At 46.5% G+C, this 23,691-nt stretch overlaps 1 protein-coding gene across 1 annotated transcript in view; it reads right to left on the reverse strand.

Moving 5' to 3' along the window:
* Positions 1–23,691, reverse strand: part of LOC138674679 (A.superbus venom factor 1-like) — a 372,946-nt gene that overhangs the window by 73,316 nt on the left and 275,939 nt on the right. Inside the window, exons 26-34 of the mRNA XM_069762494.1 lie at positions 15,534–15,693; positions 15,355–15,450; positions 15,116–15,268; positions 8,546–8,704; positions 8,230–8,388; positions 6,012–6,071; positions 3,203–3,228; positions 1,270–1,334; positions 1,000–1,051 (exon numbers count right to left, since the gene is read on the reverse strand). Coding sequence (XP_069618595.1) covers positions 1,000–1,051; positions 1,270–1,334; positions 3,203–3,228; positions 6,012–6,071; positions 8,230–8,388; positions 8,546–8,704; positions 15,116–15,268; positions 15,355–15,450; positions 15,534–15,693 — 930 coding nt within the window. The remainder of the gene's footprint in view (positions 1–999; positions 1,052–1,269; positions 1,335–3,202; positions 3,229–6,011; positions 6,072–8,229; positions 8,389–8,545; positions 8,705–15,115; positions 15,269–15,354; positions 15,451–15,533; positions 15,694–23,691) is intronic.

Here is a 23,691-nt window from a genome sequence, read left to right on the forward strand (position 1 = left end):
GCACAAAAGCTGTTCTACCCTGTATGCACACATGGATTTTTCCTCTCTGAACCCTGTTCACACAGGTTATATACAGATGATCAGGTTTTTAAATACATCAGATAGGGATTGCATACATTAGTTAGGACTTCTCTGATAAGGGTATACCGTGAAGATTGGTAGAGCAGCTTAGTATACATTTTTTGCAAAAAACGTATCAACCAAATACCCTGTTTTTTTACATCTTTTACTAGCACTTGCGGATTACTGCAACATTTTTTCAAACTGAGTGTTTTTGGTTTTACTATTCTCTTTTGTGTCTTCAACTATATACATAGTAGCTTTTATCAACGCACAACATAGTTTACATTACATCATGATACATGATATTTACAAAAGATGCAGGGCACAATTTACATAGCATAACATTACAGCAATAACATTCGTCATCTTCAAGGGGGAAACGCAGTCAGACTGTCCATACCTTTTCACCAGGTGTACTTGAAGGACAGATTCAATGGAAAGTCTATGGGGTCAATTAAGCAAAGAATTTTCACCAATTTTTTGCAGAAATCTTAGCTGCGATTATTAGTTTTATGACTTTTATGCCAGTCCGAGTAGCTGTGGAAGTTTTTGTTAAATATGGGTTGAGCGTAGCCAGGTAGGGGCAGGGCCCAACAAATATATTATAAGTTATGCCACAAAAGTGACAAAAATGTATTCCAGTCACTTACTGGAGGATACGGTAATTCTTTTTTTGGTTTCAGGCAGCTGAAATGTGAGCCAAATCCATTAACAATGCACTGCCTCTTACTGAATTTGGCGCATCGTCAGGTCCTTCTATTGCACCTGTGCTCTTCTCTGTGAATTTCCACTGAATCCATACTTTGCTGAGCACATTGCAGATCAAGAGTCAGGAGCGCGCAGAGCAATCTCTTGAGATAATTAAAGAGTTTAAAATATCTTAATATTTATTCAGAAGCTCAGCTGCTGTTTAATAAATCCATTTTTTTCTCTTACCTTACACAAATCTCAACTGATAATGTAGACAGAGCACCTTCTGGACGACTAACTGCAAAATTAAAGAAAATCCATAAATACAATATCTGTACTCAGATGGCAAACTGAGGTCCAGTTTTATCTAAGGCTCCTGTGGTCTAACACATGTCATTCATCGTACTATTGCCCTCATCTGATAGAACACCCAATTACTAAACATGTCCAGACACAAAACTATAATAATATTGTCATGATAAAAATTACTTTTCAAGTCAACAATGTAACACTTACCAGTTGGCTCGTCCTTTACCGTAACTGTCAAATCAAAATTTTTGCAACCTTTTTTCTTTTTATGTCTCGAGAGCATAATAAACCGACATAGCCTACAGAGCAATAAAGTAAAAAAAAATATTAAAAATTAAGAAAGGACAACATGACCCTATTTTAGAATGGCCTCCTGCGGCTAGAAGCAAGGAGTGACACTAGCGCTGCCTCCCGATGAGGATGGTGCAAGAAGTTGTGTTGTGGCGCTGATATCACTCAATGCTTCTATCTCTGCCCCTTGACAGCGCCTTACGCATCAAAGATAGAAGCAGAGTGCCAGCGCTGCACTCAGATAACCCAAAGCGCTAATCACCCAGAATCCAAGACATCTTCAGAGAGGGTGGAGATGTAAGAAACTAGTGAGAAACTGCAGCGCTGCCTCCTCGTGACATCCTGTTCCAGGAACAGTAATGGATACTGCAGGGAGTGAGTGCAGCCAAAGCCTCCTGTTATGGCTTTCAAAGAGTTCATCTAGTGTGTAGTGAGTATTTTCAACCCATGGGTACCTAACAAAATTTTATAACATTGGAAAAAGAAAAAAATTCATTGATACCTCTAATTTTTTATATTTTTAATGGTAATAGAGGAAAATGGACACCACAACTTGTTATAGAATTTCTCCCAAATGTAAGGATGCCCTATATGTCATCGAAAACTGTTGTTTGTGCACACGGTAGTGCTTGGTATGGAAGGAGTGCCATTTAACTTTTGGGATACAGATTTTACTGAAATAATTTGAAAATATCAATAGCAGAGACCCTAAAATACCTGAATAGTAAAAAATCCTCAAAAATTACCTCATTTTGGAAACTAGGCCCTTCTGTCACGCTGCTGTAATGCAGGTAGGTGCATGTTCCACTAGATGGCAGTAGAGTGGAAGCAGGACTGTATCTAAACAGATCTGGCCTGCAGTGCAGCAGTGAGGCTACCACGGGAAGCAGCAGAATAGTCAGACTAGCCGAGTCAAATCCTAGACTGTAGCGCAGTAGCAAAGCAATAAGCAAACTCATGGTCAGAGACAAGCCAGGGAGCCAGTAACGGTCAGGAGCAGAGTAGGCAAAAGACAAAAGACAGAAGCAGGTCAGGATACAAGCCAATTCAAAACCAGGGAGTCAGCACACTGAAGGAAACACGGAGTCAAGACAGGAATAGGGGAAAACAGAGACACAGGTTCAGACAGCAACGGAGCAGGACAAATCAGAGTCAGCTACAGCAGCACTAGGCAAAAACTATAACTGACATCGCCTGCAGGAAGCAGCAGCAATAAATAGCCAATCCGAACACAAACGAAGGCTGAGAAGGGTTGACTCTTGACATGACCAGAACGGGAAAAAGGGAAAACAGGACTCAAAACCCAGTCTGGATCATGACACCTTCAAAAACTTCATCTACAGATGCAGATGTTTTGACCCGCAGACTTTTTACCAAAAAAAGTGTGCAGTGGATGTTGTAAAGTGAAATTTGCAAATATGCCAATTTAGTACCCATTACATAATGCCCAGCTTGTGCTTCTGGAGACCTGCTCCCATCAGCTATTAAGTGGACTCTTCCGAATACAGCATTGTGGGCATGTAGGCGGTGATTGTCATTTAGGCACACTGTGAGGCTCAGAAAGGAGGGCGCCATTAGGATTTGGAAGAGCAGATCTCACAGAATTTTTATATTTTTGGAGGGAGGAAGTTTAGGGGTAGGCATATCACTTTCCAAGAGTTTTTGTCTTAACAGTAATGTGGAAACCCCATATATTTCCATTGATAGATGGACCAGAGTAGGGACTTGATTTTTTGAAGAATGTGATGAAGTTTTTATTGTTTCAATTTTGGGTACATAAGAATTTTTTTACTACTCTTAAAGGGGTTATCTGGGACTTTGAGGTTTTTTTTCTTATTATGCTACAAACTCAATCGGCAGGTAATTGCTGACTACCTACCTGTTCTGACCAGCGGTGATCTCTCCCAGTTCAGAGTGGACATGGACCGCTCTTGCCAGTGATTCTGCTGCTGTCTGTGATGTTGACAGAGCAGGTCTTTCTCTTCTGTTATACTATTTCAATGGCTTATAACTGCTGATGTCATGCTGATTGATAGCATAACTGCCTACCTGCAGGGAGCAAGCTGTCAATCAGCATGGCGTCAGCAGTAACACCACGTCCACAGATCACAGCAAAACAGGAAGAGTTGCTCTGTTGACATGAGGTCAAAGGAAGCATAAGAATCGCTGCTTGAGCTGGAAACGATTGCCATGTTTTCCCACTTTGACAAATTTTACTTGACTTCTTTGCTTACAGCTTAGTCCCACTATTAGACTTCAATATTTTTCTCTTTAATTGCTGGTTTCACTCACTACAATGCTGCACTGCAACCCACGAGACCTAACAGGCAACTGGACCCAGAGGCCATTACCTAACATTGGATTGCCATCACAACTATCAGATCCTATGATTGCAACTCTGGGGTCCTGATTGGGTTCAAGAGGGATCCATATCCCTCTTGTAATCATCTAGATGCCACTGTCTTGATTAACGGAGTTAGATGGCTGCAGTGCTGTATCTGATCATGGCCATAGCAGCACGGTGTCACTTGTATTATACAGCCGACATCTTCTGCATTTTTACTTGTTAGGGCAAGCTTTTTGCAAATTTTCAGTACCACAAAGAAATGGGTGCTGAGAATTAAGGCCCCTTAATAACCGATGAAAGTCGGTGTGTTGCATATTATTAATGTAAAAATTCTAACCCTTTACCCAGCCTTGCGAGATCACCAGAAATAATAGTCAAGCCATATAATCATATACAAACAACTTTTTAGGGGGTTCTCTCCACTTAAAGTGTCATCAAGGTAATTTCAGTCAACCATCCAATCTTTGCACTTAGGAGGGACAACCCTCAAACAGGGTAGTGTTATTGAATAGTTTACCCTCATCCCCCAGTGCAGTGAAAGCCATAGTTTCTAAATGACTCTTTAGTTATACAAGTTCCTATGTGATCTTTTTAGCTCCTTTTTATTTTTTGCCTGACTTCATGTTGTGTTTTATAGTGTTGGCTGTAGGTGTTATATGATCCATTAACGTAAAGCATGCAAAACATACCGACCAAAGCATCGGTGGAGAGCCAGCACGGGAGTGGGTTAATGTGAAGGAGTCTGGCTTTGCTCTATTACATGCTTAAAAGTTTTTGGGGTCCAGTTTTCTGAAAGTTTACAGAAAGGAATTATCCTGGCTAGTTACAGTGGCATGTAAAAGTTAGTCATTTTGACCAGGGGTGCATTGTTTTTGTGAACATTTCAGCAAGTTGAAGATGAAATGACCTCTAAAAGTCCTAAAGTTAAAGATGACATATTTCCTCTGCACTTTAGGCAAAAAAAAAAAATATTTTCATCTTATATATTTAAAAAATTACAAAAAGGTAAATGGACTGATGCAAAAGTTTGGGCACTCTGCATGGTTAGAAACTATAACAATACCTCCCACACATGTGGTACATGTGGGAGATATAGGAAGAGATCCAACACAAGTACAACTAAAATAATTTTTTATTAAATATATAGTATTAAACACAAGTAATAAAAAAGCAAAATGCCATATGGGGCGTCTTGCATCTTCTGCTATTTTGAGGTCTAGCCACAGATATTCAATGATGTTCAGATCACAGGACTGTGAGGGCCATTGTAAAACCTTCAGTTTGTGCCTTTTGAGGTTGTTTATTGTGGACTGTGACTTGTGTCTAGGATCATTATCCATTTGTAGAAGCCATCCTCTTTTAATCTTCTGCTTTTTTACAGATGGCGTTATGCTTGCATCAAGAATTTGTTGAAATTTCATTGAATCAATTCTTCCCTCTACCCGTGAAATGTTCCCTATGTCATTGGCTGCAACACAACCCCAAAGCATGATTGATTCACCCATAATGGTTGGCGAGATGTTCTTTTCGTGAAATTCTGTGCCCTTTTTTCTCCACACATACATTTGATCATTATGGCCAAAGAGTTCTATTTTAACCTCATCGGTCCAACGGACTTCTTTCCAAAATGCATCAGGCTTGTTCAGATGTTCTGAATATCCTGCTATGAAACAGACCTACAGTAACAGCGAAGCTACCACTAGGTGGCAACGGAATAGTTAGAGAGCCGAACTGATACCAGAGGGTAACGCACTACCAAAGGGAAATCCAAGGTGCAGAGTCAGATAAGAGCAAAAGGTCAGTACCGGTCAGTAGCAGAAATACCAGAAGGGAGGGACAAAATCAGGTTAGAGACAAGCTAAAGTCAAATACCGGGGAATCCAAACACACAGGGAATTGAGGAGCAGGGATGGGTAGGTGGAAGGTCAACAGACACGGGTATCAGGAACTCACCAGTGCCAGCTAGCACACCGAAGGAAAGCAATATAACTGGCACTGCACTCAGGTTGCAGCACAAAGATATAGCAGACCGGACAAAGGAACGAGGCAGGGAAAGTTAACCCCTGACATGACCAGACCGGGAAAGGAAAGATAAAACCAAAACCCGGCCTAGATCATGACATAGGCCTTTTAGAGATCAATTAATCTATAACTTGCTTACGTGTTCACAATAACAGTCTTTTTGATCAAGGGTGACCAAACTTTTACCTGCCACTGGAAATGCTCACAATATTGCTGGATTCTTTGGAGTTATGATTAGTTAATAAAAGAGGTTAATAAATGTGTCACCTGACTGCAGATATGAACATACCGTCAATGTAGCTTGTCCTTTGCCCTTGGCTTCCACACTAAACTCTTTATTCGCTTTGGTCTGTAAAATAAGATTTTAAATTCAATGTTCATCTTTCTGCATAGAAGAAGAGGTAACCTGAAGCTAAGTACAGTACATCGAACTGGAAAGACCTTAGGAAATACAGTACAGACAAAAAGTTTGGACACACCTTCTCATTTAAAGATTTTTCTGCAATGTCATGACTATGAAAATTGTAAATTCACACTGAAGGCATCAAAACTGTGAATTAACACATCTGGAATTATATACTCAACAAAAAAGTGTGAAAAAACTGAAAATATGTTTTATATTTTAGGTTCTTCAAAGTAGCCACCTTTTGCTTTGATGACTGCTTTGCACACTCTTGGCATTCTCTTGATGAGCTTCAAGAGTTAGTCACCGGTAATGGTCTTCCAACAATCCTGAAGAAGTTCCCAGAGAAGCTTAGCACTTGTTGGCCCTTTTGCCTTCACTCTGCGGTCCAGCTCACCCCAAACCATCTCGATTGGGTTCAGGTCTGGTGACTGTGGAGGCCAGGTCATCTGGCGGAGCACCCCATCACTCTCCTTCTTGGTCAAATAGCCCTTACACAGCCTGGAGGTGTGTTTGGGGTCATTGTCCTGTAGAAAAATAAATGATGGTCCAACTAAACGCAAACTGGATGGAATAGCATGGCGCTGCAAGATGCTGTGGTAGCCATGCTGGTTCAGTATGCCTTCAATTCTGAATAAATCCCCCACAGTGTCACCAGCAAAGCACCCCCACACCATCACACCTCCTCCTCCATGCTTCACGGTGGGAACCAGGCATGTAGAGTCCATCCATTCACCTTTTCTGCATCGCACAAAGACACGGTGGTTGGAACCAAAGATCTCAAATTTGGACTCATCAGACCAAAGCACAGATTTCCACTGGTCTAATGTCCATTCCTTGTGTTCTTTAGCCCAAACAAGTCTCTTCTGTTTGTTGCCTGTCCTTAGCAGTGGTTTCCTAGCAGCTATTTTACCATGAAGGCCTACTGCACAGTCTCCTCTTAGCAGTTGTTGTAGAGATGTGTCTGCTGCTAGAACTCTGTGTGGCATTGACCTGGTCTCTAATCTGAGCTGCTGTTAACCTGCGATTTCTGAGGCTGGTGACTCAGATAAACTTATCCTCAGAAGCAGAGGTGACTCTTGGTCTTCCTTTCCTGGGGTGGTCCTCATGTGAGTCAGTTTCTTTGTAGCGCTTGATGGTTTTTGCCACTGCACTTGGGGACACTTTCAAAGTTTTTCCCAATTTTTCGGACTGACTGACCTTCATTTCTTAAAGTAATGATGGCCACTCGTTTTTCTTTACTTAGCTGTCTTTTTGTTGCCATAATACAAATTCTAACAGTCTATTCAGTAGGACTATCAGCTGTGTATCCACCAGACTTCTGCACAACACAACTAATGGTCCCAACCCCATTTATAAGGCAAGAAATCCTACTTATTAAACCTGACAGGGCACACCTGTGAAGTGAAAACCATTCCTGGTGACTACATCTTGAAGCTCATCAAGAGAATGCCAAGAGTGTGCAAAGCAGTCATCAAAGTAAAAGGTGGCTACTTTGAAGAACCTAGAATATAAGACATTTCAGTTGTTTCACACTTTTTTGTTGAGTATATAATTCCACATGTGTTAATTCATAGTTTTGATGCCTTCAGTGTGAATGTACAATTTTCATAGTCATGAAAATACAGAAAAATCTTTACATGAGAAGGTGTGTCCAAACTTTTGGTCTGTACTGTATATACAGTATGAAATGTGACAATGCCTTATTTTCCATGTCCCCTAACTACCTGCAAATGAAGGATACAAGTCATTTAGGGTAGATCTATGACATAACCACATGAAGGCCTTTTGTTTACTCTACAGCTGTCTTAGAAGATGGTAAATTTTTTTGTAAAGGGAAAGGACAAGGCAACTGCAGAGAAAATAGTTATGGTAAGTTTAATTTTGACCAAATCTGTTTTTGCTAAATCTTGGCCAAACCCCATGTCAAAGGAAAAAAAAAAAATTCAATGGTTGTTTATGGAACATCATCCTGTACCAGACATCTCACTATATGTTGAACCAAGATGTCAGGTAAGGAAGGAAACAACAAAATATTATGACAGCATTGTCCTGAAAGCCGGTAAAGTATCTTGACTACTGTATAATATCCCGGAATGCTCACCGTAGCAGAACGTGCCAACATAGCAGTTTCCGGACTGATGAGATACTTTAATGGAAGATTGTTTTCTGGTAGATTGAGGGTCACAAGGAGATCCATATCATTTCGAGTTGGGATGTCTATCTGATATTTAGCCAAAGCTTGAAACATCACAAATGTGGCCTAAAGAAGAGCAGAAACAGCCAAATATGAGACAATGTTAATCAAAGTTAAGGTACTGTACACAAGAGAGACAGAAAACAATACATAAAATGAACAATGACCATAACATAAATGCGCAAAGTAAAAAATGAAGAAGGTTCAAATTGACTTCACTCACTTGTGTATTAGAAGAAACATCTCCATAATATTTTTGCTCGGTTAACCAACGCACAATTGGTCCTGTTAGATTGTACTGATTCAGGTGCAACAGAGCCAGAAGAGCGTAAGATGTGGCCTCAATGGTGATAAAACGGGATCCTGACTCCCATTGAACTTTGTCATGTTAAGGGAAAAGAAAGCCCGTTATGAAAATCATTGATGGAAATTGTGTAGGTAATCTGTGGACTATAATAAATCAGCACCAGCTACTAAATGGGTCTAACATAGAAAACGCATTCTTCTACTGTTAGGACTGGCAGAACACACCAAATAATAATATTAGAGAATATGAGGTGCGTTCGCAGTCCGGGGTCCACCGTGCAGGGATGATACCTGCTGCTGAGTAATGGTGGATGGACGCTTGCTCACACGTGGGTTAAACCTCACCCAGTGTGAATGAAAGCGAACTCTGTTGCTTTACAGAGTCACTATAAACATGCTGTGCCCTGTTAGCAGTCACAGGGTGCAGCAACAAGACACAAGTGGGATCCCTATGAATCACCCCCACTAATCTGGTGATTGGACTCGCTCTGACCCTCGGTGGCTTTTGAGCCCGCGCCTGAGGACGCCCGGAGTCAGATGCAGAGTCCAAGCGGGAATTCCCTCCCTACACTGACAGGCTGTCAGGAAAGCGCACTTATTGCGCATGGTGCCATATAGGCGGGCACAGCAAAATGGCACTGTAACGTGTGCTAAGTGTGCAGGTAGCACTGTCGGGCGCTAGATAGCTTCCACTATTCGCGAGCAGCCATCAACACAAGGAATGGGAATGATTGAGGAGCTTTCATCCATCCATAGTCATTCATCTACACACACACGTTATCAAGTTTATACTACACACACACGTTATCAAGTTTATACTAGCGCATGGCCGTACGGCCATGCGAACCTTTTATAGCGGAAGCTCTCCGGGACCTTCCTAGTGGTCCAATAGGAGCTGCTACAGGACCTGAGCATGTGACCCCCAACCTCCAATGAGAGGTCGTCCCTTGGGCATGCTCAGTGGAGGAAAAGCAGGACTTAGTCCCAGGAGCGTCTGCTCGCCGCTGATCAGTGCTGGTTACAATGGCTGGGCCTGGAAGGGCAGCAGTAACCAAGCGCACAGCATCTGCCTGAGCCAGACGCTGGGACCGATGTCTCTGTTGTGCAGGCTCCACTGCGGCTGGAGAAGAATGGGAGAGCGCAGCGGAGGTGGTTCGAGATTCCCCCTGTGCAGTGGTGGGAATTCGACACCTAACATCTACATCTGTGTAAGTGACACATGAAGGTCAGAAAAACTTGTTGAAGACCAGTTTCACATTAATGTTCTGTTCCTTAAGAAACATTATACACGTGTGTAAGGGGAATATACCTTGTGAGTGTTACAGTTTGCCAAAGTAAATGTGCTTTCTGTTATCTCAATTGTAATTCTTCATATATAGTTAAATGTATAAGAGTTTACACTACAATTTTGGCTATTGCTGCTACGTTACACTGTTTCAGAAACTGGATGTGAGCAGGAAGTGAGACAGTGCGTGGCTGAAGCCAAATGTCAAGGAGGAACCTTCCTGTCATCGAGGAAAGTAATGAAATAGGTATGGAGAAGATTCCAAATAATAGTACTTGACAATAAGGGAGCCTAAACCGAGTCTGCAAAAATATTTCATCTGCATAAAGACATACAAGTGGTGAAGTGGTTGCAGTTGCCTCAGCTCAGCTCCTGAGATATGAGCCTGATATATTGGTTGGACAGGTCATTGTGTAAGTCAATCTGAAAACATGAAATTCTGTTTGAAAGGAGGCATAAGGAAGTCTTTGAAATAAGTTAATCTTTATGGTAGGTTAGCGAGTATTTCATCCCAGGAGGCAGTGTCTATATAGTGCTGCGAAGACTGGTTTTGTCACTAAATTAAGAAAGTGTGGAAAAAAATTATGTTGGCTGGATCCAGTAAGTACTTGCCCATGGTGAGTATGTTGACAGTAGAAATGAGCAAATCTTCTGAATTACAAATTTGCTGAATTTTTGCACTGGGAATTCTCAAACGAGATGTCATTAGTAGTGTTGAGCGATACCGTCCGATACTTCAAAGTATCGGTATCGGATAGTATCGGCCGATACCCGAAAAATATCGGATATCGCCGATACCGATATCCGATACCAATACAAGTCAATGGGACATCAAGTATCGGAATGTATCCTGATGGTTCCCAGGGCCTGAAGGAGAGGAAACTCTCCTTCAGGCCCTGGGATCCATAGTGAGGTGTAAAATAAAGAATTAAAATAAAAAATATTGATATATTCACCTCTCCGGCGGCCCCTGGACATTACGCTGGTAACCGGCCGGCTTCCTTGTTTAAAATGAGCGCCTTTAGGACCTGCGAATGACGTCGCGGCTTCTGATTGGTCGTGTGCCGCTCATGTGACCACCACGCGACCAATCAGAAGCCGCGACGTCATTTGCAGGTCCTCAATTCCTAGAATTAGGAGTTTAGTGAATGAGAATGACGTCGCGGCTTCTGATTGGTCGCGTGGCGGTCACATGGGCGGCACGCGACCAATCAGAAGCCGCGACGTCATTCTCAGGTCCTAAAGGCGCTCATTTTAAACAAAGAAGCCGGCCGGTTACCAGCGTGATGTCCAGGGGCCGCCGGAGAGGTGAATATATCGATATTTTTTATTTTAATTCTTTATTTTACACATCCCTATGGATCCGATACCGATACCCGATACCACAAAAGTATCGGATCTCGGTATCGGAATTCCGATACCACAAGTATCGGCCGATACCCGATACTTGCGGTATCGGAATGCTCAACACTAGTCATTAGTAGAGTTGAGTGAATTTTCAAAATTTGGTTCCGATTATGATCGGCGCCGAATATTGTATTTGCAATATTTGCCGAACACAGCTGAACGTCAATGGAGTCAATGGGAGTAGAAATGACCTAATATGTTTGAAATCAATCGTCAAACATAAATTTGGCACAAAAACGGTACCAATATGGCATGAATATGGCAAATTCAGATTCGGCGACCGATTACAAACATTCGCTCAACTCTCGTCATTATGGAGCTTGAGCTTAGGTCACTGCCACAGCTGCTGTCCCTCTCATCAGGGATGAACTTTTCATGGATTGGACTTTTCTTTGTTACATTCCTGTAGTATGAAATAATCTATTCATCTGTGTGAGGCAGTGACCCCTGTTACAGCTAGGAGGCACTGTTTGTGCTCTCCAGAATGTGCACAGAGGCATAGTGAGGTATTGCAGTCACAGCTATAGCTGTGATTACAATGGGGAAGCAGGGACTGATTAAAAACCCTGTAGTATAGGGAAGAGGTGTGTCAGTTTTGGTCTTGGAAGCAGACAGAGCTGTTGTCTGCAGAGCACTCCCTGAGTGAAGTCACACAAGGGCAAGAGGAGCCTAAGGGGCTGATACCATGCATCTCGGACTGTCATTTTGTTTTCCCGGCTGTGATCTGGAGGATACAGCGTGCTGTGCACTGTGTGAGTTTTTGGACATTAAAGACGTTGTGTTTGGAACTTGCTTGGGTCACTGCCGTTTCACTGCGTATGGTGCTACCCCTGCATTACATATGGTGGACAATGCAGGCAGTGTGAACTGAGGCATACCCAAAGAGTGCTGTATGTCAATAATTAAGCCAGCAATCCTACAGCTCAAGCCTGTGGACCAGATGGAGGAAATACTAAGACAGATGGCTGTGTCTCAAACACAACAGCAGGAGGCACTGCAGTTGAAGCGGCAAAAGCTGGATCAGCAACGGCAGCAGGAGCTACATAATCAGCAGCAGGAGCTACATAATGAGCAACAGCAGCGGACAACTGAATTGTTAATGCAGCAGATCGTTGCTATGCCAGAGGCAGATCCCTCAGCAACCATATACCGGTCGGAAGCCAGGTACAAGGTCCGCTCAGCGCTGAAGAAGATGGAACCTGAGGATGACATGGAGGCTTTTCTCACCATCTTCGAACGCACCGTGGAGCGGGAGAGCTTGCTGGTGACTCAGTGGGCTGAGGTGGTGTCCAACTTTCTGACGGGAGATGCCCAGAAAGTCTTCCTAGACCTCAGTCGGGACGATGCCCTGGATAATGGGAAGCTGAAAAGTGAGATCCTTGCCACACTGGGTGTTAATATGTATGTGTGGGCCCAACGGGTGTTCCAGTGGTCCTTTTCTGAGACTCGCCCTGCCCGATCCCAGGCGTATGACTTGCTGTAACTGGTAAAAAAATGGCTTCAGCCTGAGATATTAACCCCATTGCAGATGGTAGAGAGGATGGTGGTCAACCGCCTGGTGAGGGCTCTGCCAGCAGCCATACAGTGTTGGGTGGGACAAGGGGACCCAGGCACTCTGGATGAGGTGGTGGGACTAGTAGAGCGGTATACAGCCACTCAGGACTTTATACAGGACACTTCTCCATTTCTGCAGTCACATAAGGCTTCCCTAGCCCAGAAGCCAGGGAAAACTAAAACGGCTCCTGGGTACAAATGCACCACTCAATCAGGTGATGGCAGTGTCAAGGGCCCGGCCATGTGGCTGCCAACTGCCTGCTGTTGACTGAACCAATGGACTGCAGGTATGGTCGCCGTATTTCTATTTATGCCCAGCGCCAGTCGGTACCACCTCTACAGGCACTGCCGACAGCGAACCACAGCTGTGCCAGGTACTTGTGTACCAAACAAAGGCACTTCTGGACTCGGGAAGCATAGTGACCTTGGCTCATGGGTCCCTTGTGGCCGGTGACAACCCCAAAGGACTGAAAGTGGTGGTGATGAGTATTCACAGGGAAATCCGTGAGTACCCGACCATGGAGTTAATTTCTCCACACCATGTGGGGACATTAAACATGTGGTGGGAGTGGTGAAGACCCTTCCATATGGGGCTGTGTTTGGGAGAGACTTGCCCCTGTTTTGGTCCCTGTGGGAGACCAGGGTCAACGCACTCACGGAAAATGTTCTACCGGGTGCAGAACTCAAAGATGTTGAGATACTTGCCATAGGGGTCGCCAACCTAGGTACAGAGTGTAATCCCGATAGGCTGCCCCTAGAGGTAATAGCAGGAGAAACTGAAAATGTTTTTTCAGGTGTAGAACCCAAAGATGCTAAGGTGTCTGCCACAGGGGTCACCAATTTAGGGATAGAGTGTAACCCTGATAGGCTACCCCTAGAGGTTGTGGCAGTAGAGGTTGTGGGGACACCCTTGAACCCCGAGCTGGAGGTGTTTCCTGGTAAGTTTGGGATGGCTCAGATCCAGGGTCCCACACGGAGATGCAGGTATAAAAAAAGCAGGTATGAGAAGAGCCGGGAGTGTATGGTCACGGAGGCAACTGGGGATGTGCACATGCGGAATCCTCTGGCACCAGCCAAGGATAGGGTCGGGGGTCAGGGTAAATTAGATAGGGCACTCGCAAGAGAGCAGTGTCGGGAGACTCAGGTTGAGGTGCGACATAATACAGACATATGCTCGGAGTTGCCAGCGTGGTCCATGGCGTTTCAGCATGACATAGTCACCGGGGCACGGGTAAGGGTACGGAGTAAACTGGAGAAAGGGCCCGAAGACTGGTACTTAGGTGACAGGATGACCTGCGGGGTTAGTAAGCCCAGAATAAACAAGGTTGAGACCACCGAAAACTGGCCCAAATCTACAGTTAATAAGAAAAGAGGGCTTGGCTTCTGCAATAGAGAACAGGGTGGGTGGTCCCATAATGAAGTATGGAGGAGAAACGCAAAGGGGAGGGATGCATGCACCGATCGATGGTTCCGGTCCCTACTTTGGTTTCTTAGTGTAGTGTCGGGTGGAGATGTCACAAGGGCATGCAGATGCCCTGTCTTACACCCATATGAGGTAACAAATGTTCAACCCCACAGGTATGAACAGGGGGAGGATATGTGAGGCAGTGACCCCTGTTACAGCTAGGGGGCGCTGTTTGTGCTCTCCAGAATGCGCACGGAGGCGTAGTGAGGTCATGAGGGGGTATTGCAGTCACAGGTGTAGCTGTGACTACAATGGGGAAGCAGGGACTGATTAAAAGCCCTGTAGTATGGGGAAGAGGTGTGTCAGTTTTGGTCTTGCAGTTGTCTGCAGAGCACTCCCTGTGTGAAGCCACAAAAGGGCAAGAGGAGCCAAAGGGGCTGACACCCTGCATCTCGGACTGTCGTTTTGTTTTCCCGGCTGCGATCTCGAAGATACAGCGTGCTGTGCACTGTGTCAGTTTTTGGACATTAAACGCGTTTTTGTTTTGAACTTGCTTGGGTCACTGCTGTTTCACTGCGTACGGTGCTACCACTGCATTACATCTGTTATAGTCTACCATCAATCTTTAATGTAGAATACTCACAGGAAGCCTTGATTGCATAATTCGCATTTTTACTATTAGTCTTCAACTGAAGGTTTTCTCCATATGTCATAACTAAAGACATTTTTAATTTATATTTTGTCTTCTAACATCTATTCTGAAATATTGATTTACTCTAGAACATGATTGATATAGAGTCCAATATAGAACAAAAAAATACTAGATGCTGTTGAATACCTGTTGTTGCAGAAAGCAGCCTCTCTGGTTGGACTATTGACCCGGCCATAGCAAGAGCATATGAGGTAATGGCGATGGTGTATGGTTTTGTTAGACCCGAGTACTGACTCAGTAGGAAGTTGGTCGCTTTTTCAATGCTGCTCTTCAGGTTCTATAAAAGAGTATTGAAGATATATTTTCTGTGAATATGTGCTGGATTGTGGTTCTATGAAGAGAGGATAATGATGAATGACTCACGCTGACATGTGGAGTACAGATCTTTTCACTTTTCAGCATAGCAATAAGGACAAAGGCCGTGAGCGAAACATCTTCTGATGACCCTCTAATATCCCCCTGGGTACAAAAAAATATTTTTGAACAAAATTGCAGCAAAACCAATGAAGTTTATATGAATTATGTCCTTTACCGATACATACCACCATCTCCTGGTGAATAACTGGGACATCTTCTTTGAACGTTCCTTCTGCTTTCTGTTTTGAAAGTATCAACCATTTGACTGAATCACACAAATCCTTGTGTTCAATGACCACCAATGATTGGGCCATTGCAAAAACTCTGACTACGAAAGCAGTTAGCCTGGTCAGAAAGAAATGTTATTAGCCGAACATGTAAATATATCCACTGTAGAGTTCAATATTATCCAAAATTTGCTTTGGTTTCTTTTTTATAAACATTATACCGACGATCTCTTTACGTGAAACAAATCTAAGTGCAGCGCCCCAGGGTCCTGGTCGTTGCAGTAATATCATTCTCCTCTAGGGGAGGGTGGTGTTAAGTTTGGAGGCAAAGAAGGACAACTGCATCCAGGTATCACAAACATGCAACACATTTCACATTCCAGGCCACCAGGGGGAGCTCTGCTCCTATTTATTAGGTCACTACCCACACTTAGGTAAAACTGGTGGTCTGTAGGGAAAGTTAGATGCTGGCTGAGCTTCGCTCAGGTAGTTGGTCCCTGACAGGGGTGGGATCCTGTCAGAGATCGAGGGAGAAGGATACAGAGCTGTGCCTGCCCTCAGAGCTGCAGCTCTCAGAAAGAGACATCGAAGGCAGAACTGTATTGCAGCGAGCATGCAAAGAAGTCGTAGTAAAGGAGTGGATATCAGAAGGGGACCAGCCCTAAACAGGCTGCCTCCTTCTGAGGCGCAGAATCCTGGTAGCCGGAACACCGAGGGAGTAACGTCCTTTATGCCTTGCTCCAGAGACCGGCAGGACAGCTAATTTCACGCTGCCTGTCCGTCCTACACCCAGGAGGCATGGTGGCACCCCTAAGAGGCTGGGGCATGATAGAGTCCCTATAAACCGCCTCAAGCCACCAGTCATACGGGTTTGTCCTATCCTATCCGGGGGACAGAGAGAGAGAGCTATAACATCTACCACAGTTGTGAGGATCTTATGAGAAGCTTAGCAGTAAAGGACTACAACACTGCAGCGCAAAGCAAGGCTACTGATTTCCACCTGGACAAGGGGACTCTTGACTTGCCTCTAAAGTGGCCGGACTCTGCCTGCCCTGTGATCTGGTGCCCTGGACTGTGGATGCTGAAGTCTTAAGTAAAGGTAAAGAGACTGCAACCTTGTGTCCTTGTTCTTCTCTGCGCCTCTCACCATCCACTATCTACACACCGGGAAGCGCTGGGGACATAGTTCACCTGTGGGAAGGTATACCATCTAGCTGCCATAACATCACCCCAGTGGACCCCTTAAAGCAGCGTCGGTCACCCTGACTGAATACCACAGGTGGCATCACAAACTATCCCTTTAAAGACCCATCCCTTTTACATGGACGTCCCAGGGCCACGGACCAGGTCAGCCACCGTGACATCCCCCTGTGAACCGCAGGACCCGGTACCGAGTACCCCTATACAACCTGTTCAATGAGCTGTAGAGCGCAACCCAAGTCATTGGTTTATAGACATCTATTGATTGAGAAAAAATGTGTTAATTCGCTCAGAGGTGAGAAATGGTAATCTTCACCATGATAATTGTACAATAAATAGAAACCAATGACTAGATCAGTGATCCTAGTAGTATGCAAGGGGACTTGTACAGACAGTAAAGACATAATAGAGTAAACATATAATGCAAAAGAAACCAAAAGGAGTGAGGGTCCTGCTCGCAAGCTACAATCTATGAGGAAGTAGGGGAGACACGAAAGGGGAATGGTAAAAAATGCTTGCATTGTACAGTCAGGACATCAATATAATAAATAGGGTATTCACTGTGGGTATTGGGAATTAATTGATTAGTGAGTGAATTACATAGAATTGGCACAGATCACAAGAAGTCTTGGAGACAGGAATGGCAGGTTCGGATTATTGAGGATTGAAGGGGAAGAGTCCTGAGGAGATCATTTGCATATTCCCAGTGCTTTCGGCATACCTCCCAACTTTTGAAGTTGGGAAAGAGGGACAAAGTTAGCGGCGCACAACGCGCGCCGCGGCAAATTTTAGGCCACGCCTCTGACCACACCCATTCACTAATCACACCCATATCCACGTCCCAACCACACCCATTTAGCACTGCTGATCACACTGTTCATAAAGAATAATTATAAACAAAAAAATATGGCCACACTGCTCCATACTGTATAATGGCCACACAGTGCTCCATACTGTATAATGGCCACACATGATGCTCCATACTGTATTATGGCCACACATGATGCTCAATACTGTATAATGGCCACACATGATGCTCCATACTCTACAATGGCCACACATAGTGCTCCATACTGTATAATGCCCACACAGTGCTCCATACTGTACAACGACCCCACATGATGCTCAATACTGTATAATGGCCGCACATGATGCTCCATACTGTATAATGACCGCACATGATGCTCCATACCGTATAATGGCCACACATGATGCTCCATACTGTATAATGGCCACATATGATGCTCCATACTGTATAATGGCCGCACATGATGCTCCATACTGTATAATGGCCACACATGATGCTCCATACTGTATAATGGCCGCACATGATGCTCCATACTGTATAATGGCCGCACATGATGCTCCATACTGTATAATGACCACACATGATGCTTCATACTGTATTATGGCCACACATGATGCTCAATACTGTATAATGGCCACACATGATGCTCCATACTGTATAATGACCGCACATGATGCTCAATACTGTATAATGGCAGCACATGATGCTCCATACTGTATAATGGCCACACATGATGCTCCATACTGTATAATGACCACACATGATGCTTCATACTGTATTATGGCCACACATGATGCTCAATACTGTATAATGGCCACACATGATGCTCCATACTGTATAATGACCGCACATGATGCTCAATACTGTATAATGGCAGCACATGATGCTCCATACTGTATAATGGCCACACATGATGCTCAATACTGTATAATGACCCCACATGATGCTCCATACTGTATAATGGCCACACATGATGCTCAATACTGTATAATGACCCCACATGATGCTCCATACGGTATAATGGCCACACATGATGCTCAATACTGTATAATGGCAGCACATGATGCTCCATACTGTATAATGGCCACACATGATGCTCAATACTGTATAATAGCCGCACATGATGCTCCATACTGTATAATATCCGCACATGATGCTCAATACTGTATAATGGCCGCACATGATGCTCCATACTGTATAATGGCCACACATGATGCTCCATACTGTATAATGGCCACACATGATGCTCAATACTGTATAATGACCACACATGATGCTCCATACTGTATAATGACCGCACATGATGCTCCATACTGTATAATGGCCACACATGATGCTCCATACTGTATAATGACCGCACATGATGCTCCATACTGTATAATGGCCACACATGATGCTCAATACTGTATATTGGCCGCACATGATGCTCCATACTGTATATTGGCTGCACATGATGCTCCATACTGTATAATGACCGCTCATGATGCTCCATACTGTATAATGGCCACACATGATGCTCCATACTGTATAATAGCCGCACATGATGTTCCATAGTGTATAATGACCGCACATGATGCTCCATACTGTATAATGGCCACACATGATGCTCCATACTGTATAATGGCTGCACATGATGCTCCATACTGTATAACAGCCGCACATGATGTTCCATAGTGTATAATGACCGCACATGATGCTCCATACTGTATATTGGCCGCACATGATACTTCGTATCGTATAATGGCCACGCATAGCTACTCCTACACTTTGCACACACGGCTCCGCTCCGTACACACGGCTCCACTCCATACATCTCATACACACACGGCTCCGCTCCGTACACCTCGTACACATTCAGCTCTGCTCCATACACCTCGTAAACATTCAACTCCGCTCCATACACCTCATACACGGCTCCGCTCCATACACCTCATACACACACGGCTCCGCTCCATACATCTCATACACATGGCACTACTCCGTACACCTCATACACACACCGCTCCGCTCCATACACATTGCACATGCTGCACCGCTCCGTATACCTTCCACACACACGGCTCCTCTGCGTACACATACGGCTCCTCTCCATACATCTCATACACACACGGCTCCGCTCTATACACATTGCACACGCTGCTCCGCTCCGTATACCTTGTACATGCATGGCTCTGCTCCGCACACCTCGTACACACGTGGCTCTGCTCTGTACACCTCGTACACACATGGCTCCGCTCCGTACACCTCGTACACACGTGGCTCCGCTCCGTACACCTTTCACACTCTGCTCTGATCCGCACACCTCTTACACACACGACTCCGCTCCATACACCTTTCACACGCTGCTCCGCTCCGTACACCTCGTACACACGCGGCTGTCCTCCGTACACCTCTTACACACGACTCCGCTCCGTACGTCTTTCACATGCTGCTCCGCTCCGTACACCTCGTACACACGCGGCTGTGCTTCGTACACCTCGTACACATGCGGCTGTGCTCCGTACACCTCTTACACACGCGGCTGTGCTCTGTACACCTCGTACACATGCGGCTGTGCTCCGTACACCTCGTACACATGCGGCTGTGCTCCGTACACCTCGTACACACGGCTCCGTACACCTCTTACACACGACTCCGCTCCGTACACCTTTCACATGCTGCTCCGCTCCGTACACCTCGTACACACGCGGCTGTGCTCCCTACACCTCGTACACACGTGGCTGTGCTCCGTACACCTCGTACACACGCGGCTGTGCTCAGTACACACGAGACTGCTCAGTACACCTCGTACACACGACTCTGCTCTGTACACCTTTCACATGTTGCTCCGCTCCGTACACCTCATACACACGCGGCTGTGCTCTGTACACCTCGTACACACGCGGCTGTGCTCCGTACACCTCGTACACACGGCTGTGCTCTGTACACCTCGTACACACGACTCTGCTCAGTACACCTTTCACATGCTGCTCCGCTCCGTACACCTCGTACACACGCGGCTGTGCTCTGTACACACGACTCTGCTCAGTACATCTCGTACACACGACTCTGCTCTGTACACCTTTCACATGTTGCTCCGCTCCGTACACCTCATACACACGCGGCTGTGCTCCGTACACCTCGTACACACGCGGCTGTGCTCCGTACACCTCGTACACACGACTCTGCTCAGTACACCTTTCACATGCTGCTCCGCTCCGTACACCTCGTACACACGCGGCTGTGCTCCGTACACCTTTCACATGCTGCTCCGCTCCGTACACCTCGTACACACGACTCCGCTCCGTACACCTCGTACACACGTGGCTGTGCTCCGTACACCTCGTACTCACGACTCTGCTCCGTACACCTTTCACATGCTGCTCCGCTCCGTACACCTCGTACACACGCGGTTGTGCTCCGTACACCTCGCACACATGCGGCTGTGCTCCGTACACACGACTCCGCTCACCTTTCACATGCTGCTCTGCTCCGTACACCTTTCACGTGCTGCTCCGCTCCGTACACACGCGGCTGTGCTCCGTACACCTCGTACACACGCGGCTGTGCTCCGTACACACGACTCTGCTCTGTACACCTTTCACATGTTGCTCCGCTCCGTACACCTCATACACACGCGGCTGTGCTCTGTACACCTCGTACACACGCGGCTGTGCTCCGTACACCTCGTACACGCGGCTGTGCTCCGTACACCTCGTACACACGACTCTGCTCAGTACACCTTTCACATGCTGCTCCGCTCCGTACACCTCGTACACACGCGGCTGTGCTCCGTACACCTTTCACATGCTGCTCCGCTCCGTACACCTCGTACACACGACTCCGCTCCGTACACCTCGTACACACGTGGCTGTGCTCCGTACACCTCGTACTCACGACTCTGCTCCGTACACCTTTCACATGCTGCTCCGCTCCGTACACCTCGTACACACGCGGTTGTGCTCCGTACACCTCGCACACATGCGGCTGTGCTCCGTACACACGACTCCGCTCACCTTTCACATGCTGCTCTGCTCCGTACACCTTTCACGTGCTGCTCCGCTCCGTACACACGCGGCTGTGCTCCGTACACCTCGTACACACGCGGCTGTGCTCCGTACACACGACTCTGCTCTGTACACCTTTCACATGTTGCTCCGCTCCGTACACCTCATACACACGCGGCTGTGCTCTGTACACCTCGTACACACGCGGCTGTGCTCCGTACACCTCGTACACACGGCTGTGCTCTGTACACCTCGTACACACGACTCTGCTCAGTACACCTTTCACATGCTGCTCCGCTCCGTACACCTCGTACACACGCGGCTGTGCTCTGTACACACGACTCTGCTCAGTACATCTCGTACACACGACTCTGCTCTGTACACCTTTCACATGTTGCTCCGCTCCGTACACCTCATACACACGCGGCTGTGCTCTGTACACCTCGTACACACGCGGCTGTGCTCCGTACACCTCGTACACACGCGGCTGTGCTCCGTACACCTCGTACACACGGCTGTGCTCTGTACACCTCGTACACACGACTCTGCTCAGTACACCTTTCACATGCTGCTCCGCTCCGTACACCTCGTACACACGCGGCTGTGCTCCGTACACCTTTCACACGCTGCTCCGCTCCGTACACCTCGTACACACGACTCCGCTCCGTACACCTCGTACACACGCGGCTGTGCTCCGTACACCTCGTACTCACGACTCTGCTCCGTACACCTTTCACATGCTGCTCCGCTCCGTACACCTCGCACACACGCGGCTGTGCTCCGTACACACGACTCCGCTCACCTTTCACATGCTGCTCTGCTCCGTACACCTTTCACGTGCTGCTCCGCTCCGTACACACGCGGCTGTGCTCCGTACACCTCGTACACACGCGGCTGTGCTCCGTACACACGACTCTGCTCTGTACACCTTTCACATGTTGCTCCGCTCCGTACACCTCATACACACGCGGCTGTGCTCTGTACACCTCGTACACACGCGGCTGTGCTCCGTACACCTCGTACACACGGCTGTGCTCTGTACACCTCGTACACACGACTCTGCTCAGTACACCTTTCACATGCTACTCCGCTCTGTACACCTCGTACACATGCGGCTGTGCTCTGTACACACGACTCTGCTCAGTACATCTCGTACACACGACTCTGCTCTGTACACCTTTCACATGTTGCTCCGCTCCGTACACCTCATACACACGCGGCTGTGCTCCGTACACCTCGTACACACGCGGCTGTGCTCCGTACACCTCGTACACACGACTCTGCTCAGTACACCTTTCACATGCTGCTCCGCTCCGTACACCTCGTACACACGCGGCTGTGCTCCGTACGCCTTTCACATGCTGCTCTGCTCCGTACACACGCGGCTGTGCTCCGTACACCTTTCACATGCTGCTCCGCTCCGTACACCTCGTACACACGCGGCTGTGCTCCGTACACCTTTCACATGCTGCTCCGCTCCGTACACCTCGTACACACGACTCCGCTCCGTACACCTCGTACACACGCGGCTGTGCTCCGTACACCTCGTACTCACGACTCTGCTCCGTACACCTTTCACATGCTGCTCCGCTCCGTACACCTCGTACACACGCGGTTGTGCTCCGTACACCTCGCACACACGCGGTTGTGCTCCGTACACCTCGCACACACGCGGCTGTGCTCCGTACACACGACTCCGCTCACCTTTCACATGCTGCTCTGCTCCGTACACCTTTCACGTGCTGCTCCGCTCCGTACACACGCGGCTGTGCTCCGTACACCTCTTACACACGACTCTGCTCCGTACACCTTTCACAGTACGAGGTGCACCGAGCGGAGCCGCGTGTGTACGAGGTGCACCGAGCGGAGCCGCGTGTGTGTGTCTGTGTACCGAGTGGAGCCTCAGCCGCGTGTGTGCACCGAGCGGAGCTGCAGCTTGTAATTAGCACATGATGATACAGTGACTGACTGTCATAGGGGCTTAGCACTTTTATGCCTGGGGAAATAAAGCAGCCACATTGATTAGTGTTGTCACTCTCTCCCAGGAGGCTGCAGCTGCTCCTCCTCCACAATGCACTGGACGGAGGAGTCATCTCTGTGACATCCACTACTCACTGATCTG

The sequence above is a fragment of the Ranitomeya imitator genome, chromosome 4, assembly GCF_032444005.1.
Source record: "Ranitomeya imitator isolate aRanImi1 chromosome 4, aRanImi1.pri, whole genome shotgun sequence".
Taxonomy (NCBI): domain Eukaryota; kingdom Metazoa; phylum Chordata; class Amphibia; order Anura; family Dendrobatidae; genus Ranitomeya; species Ranitomeya imitator.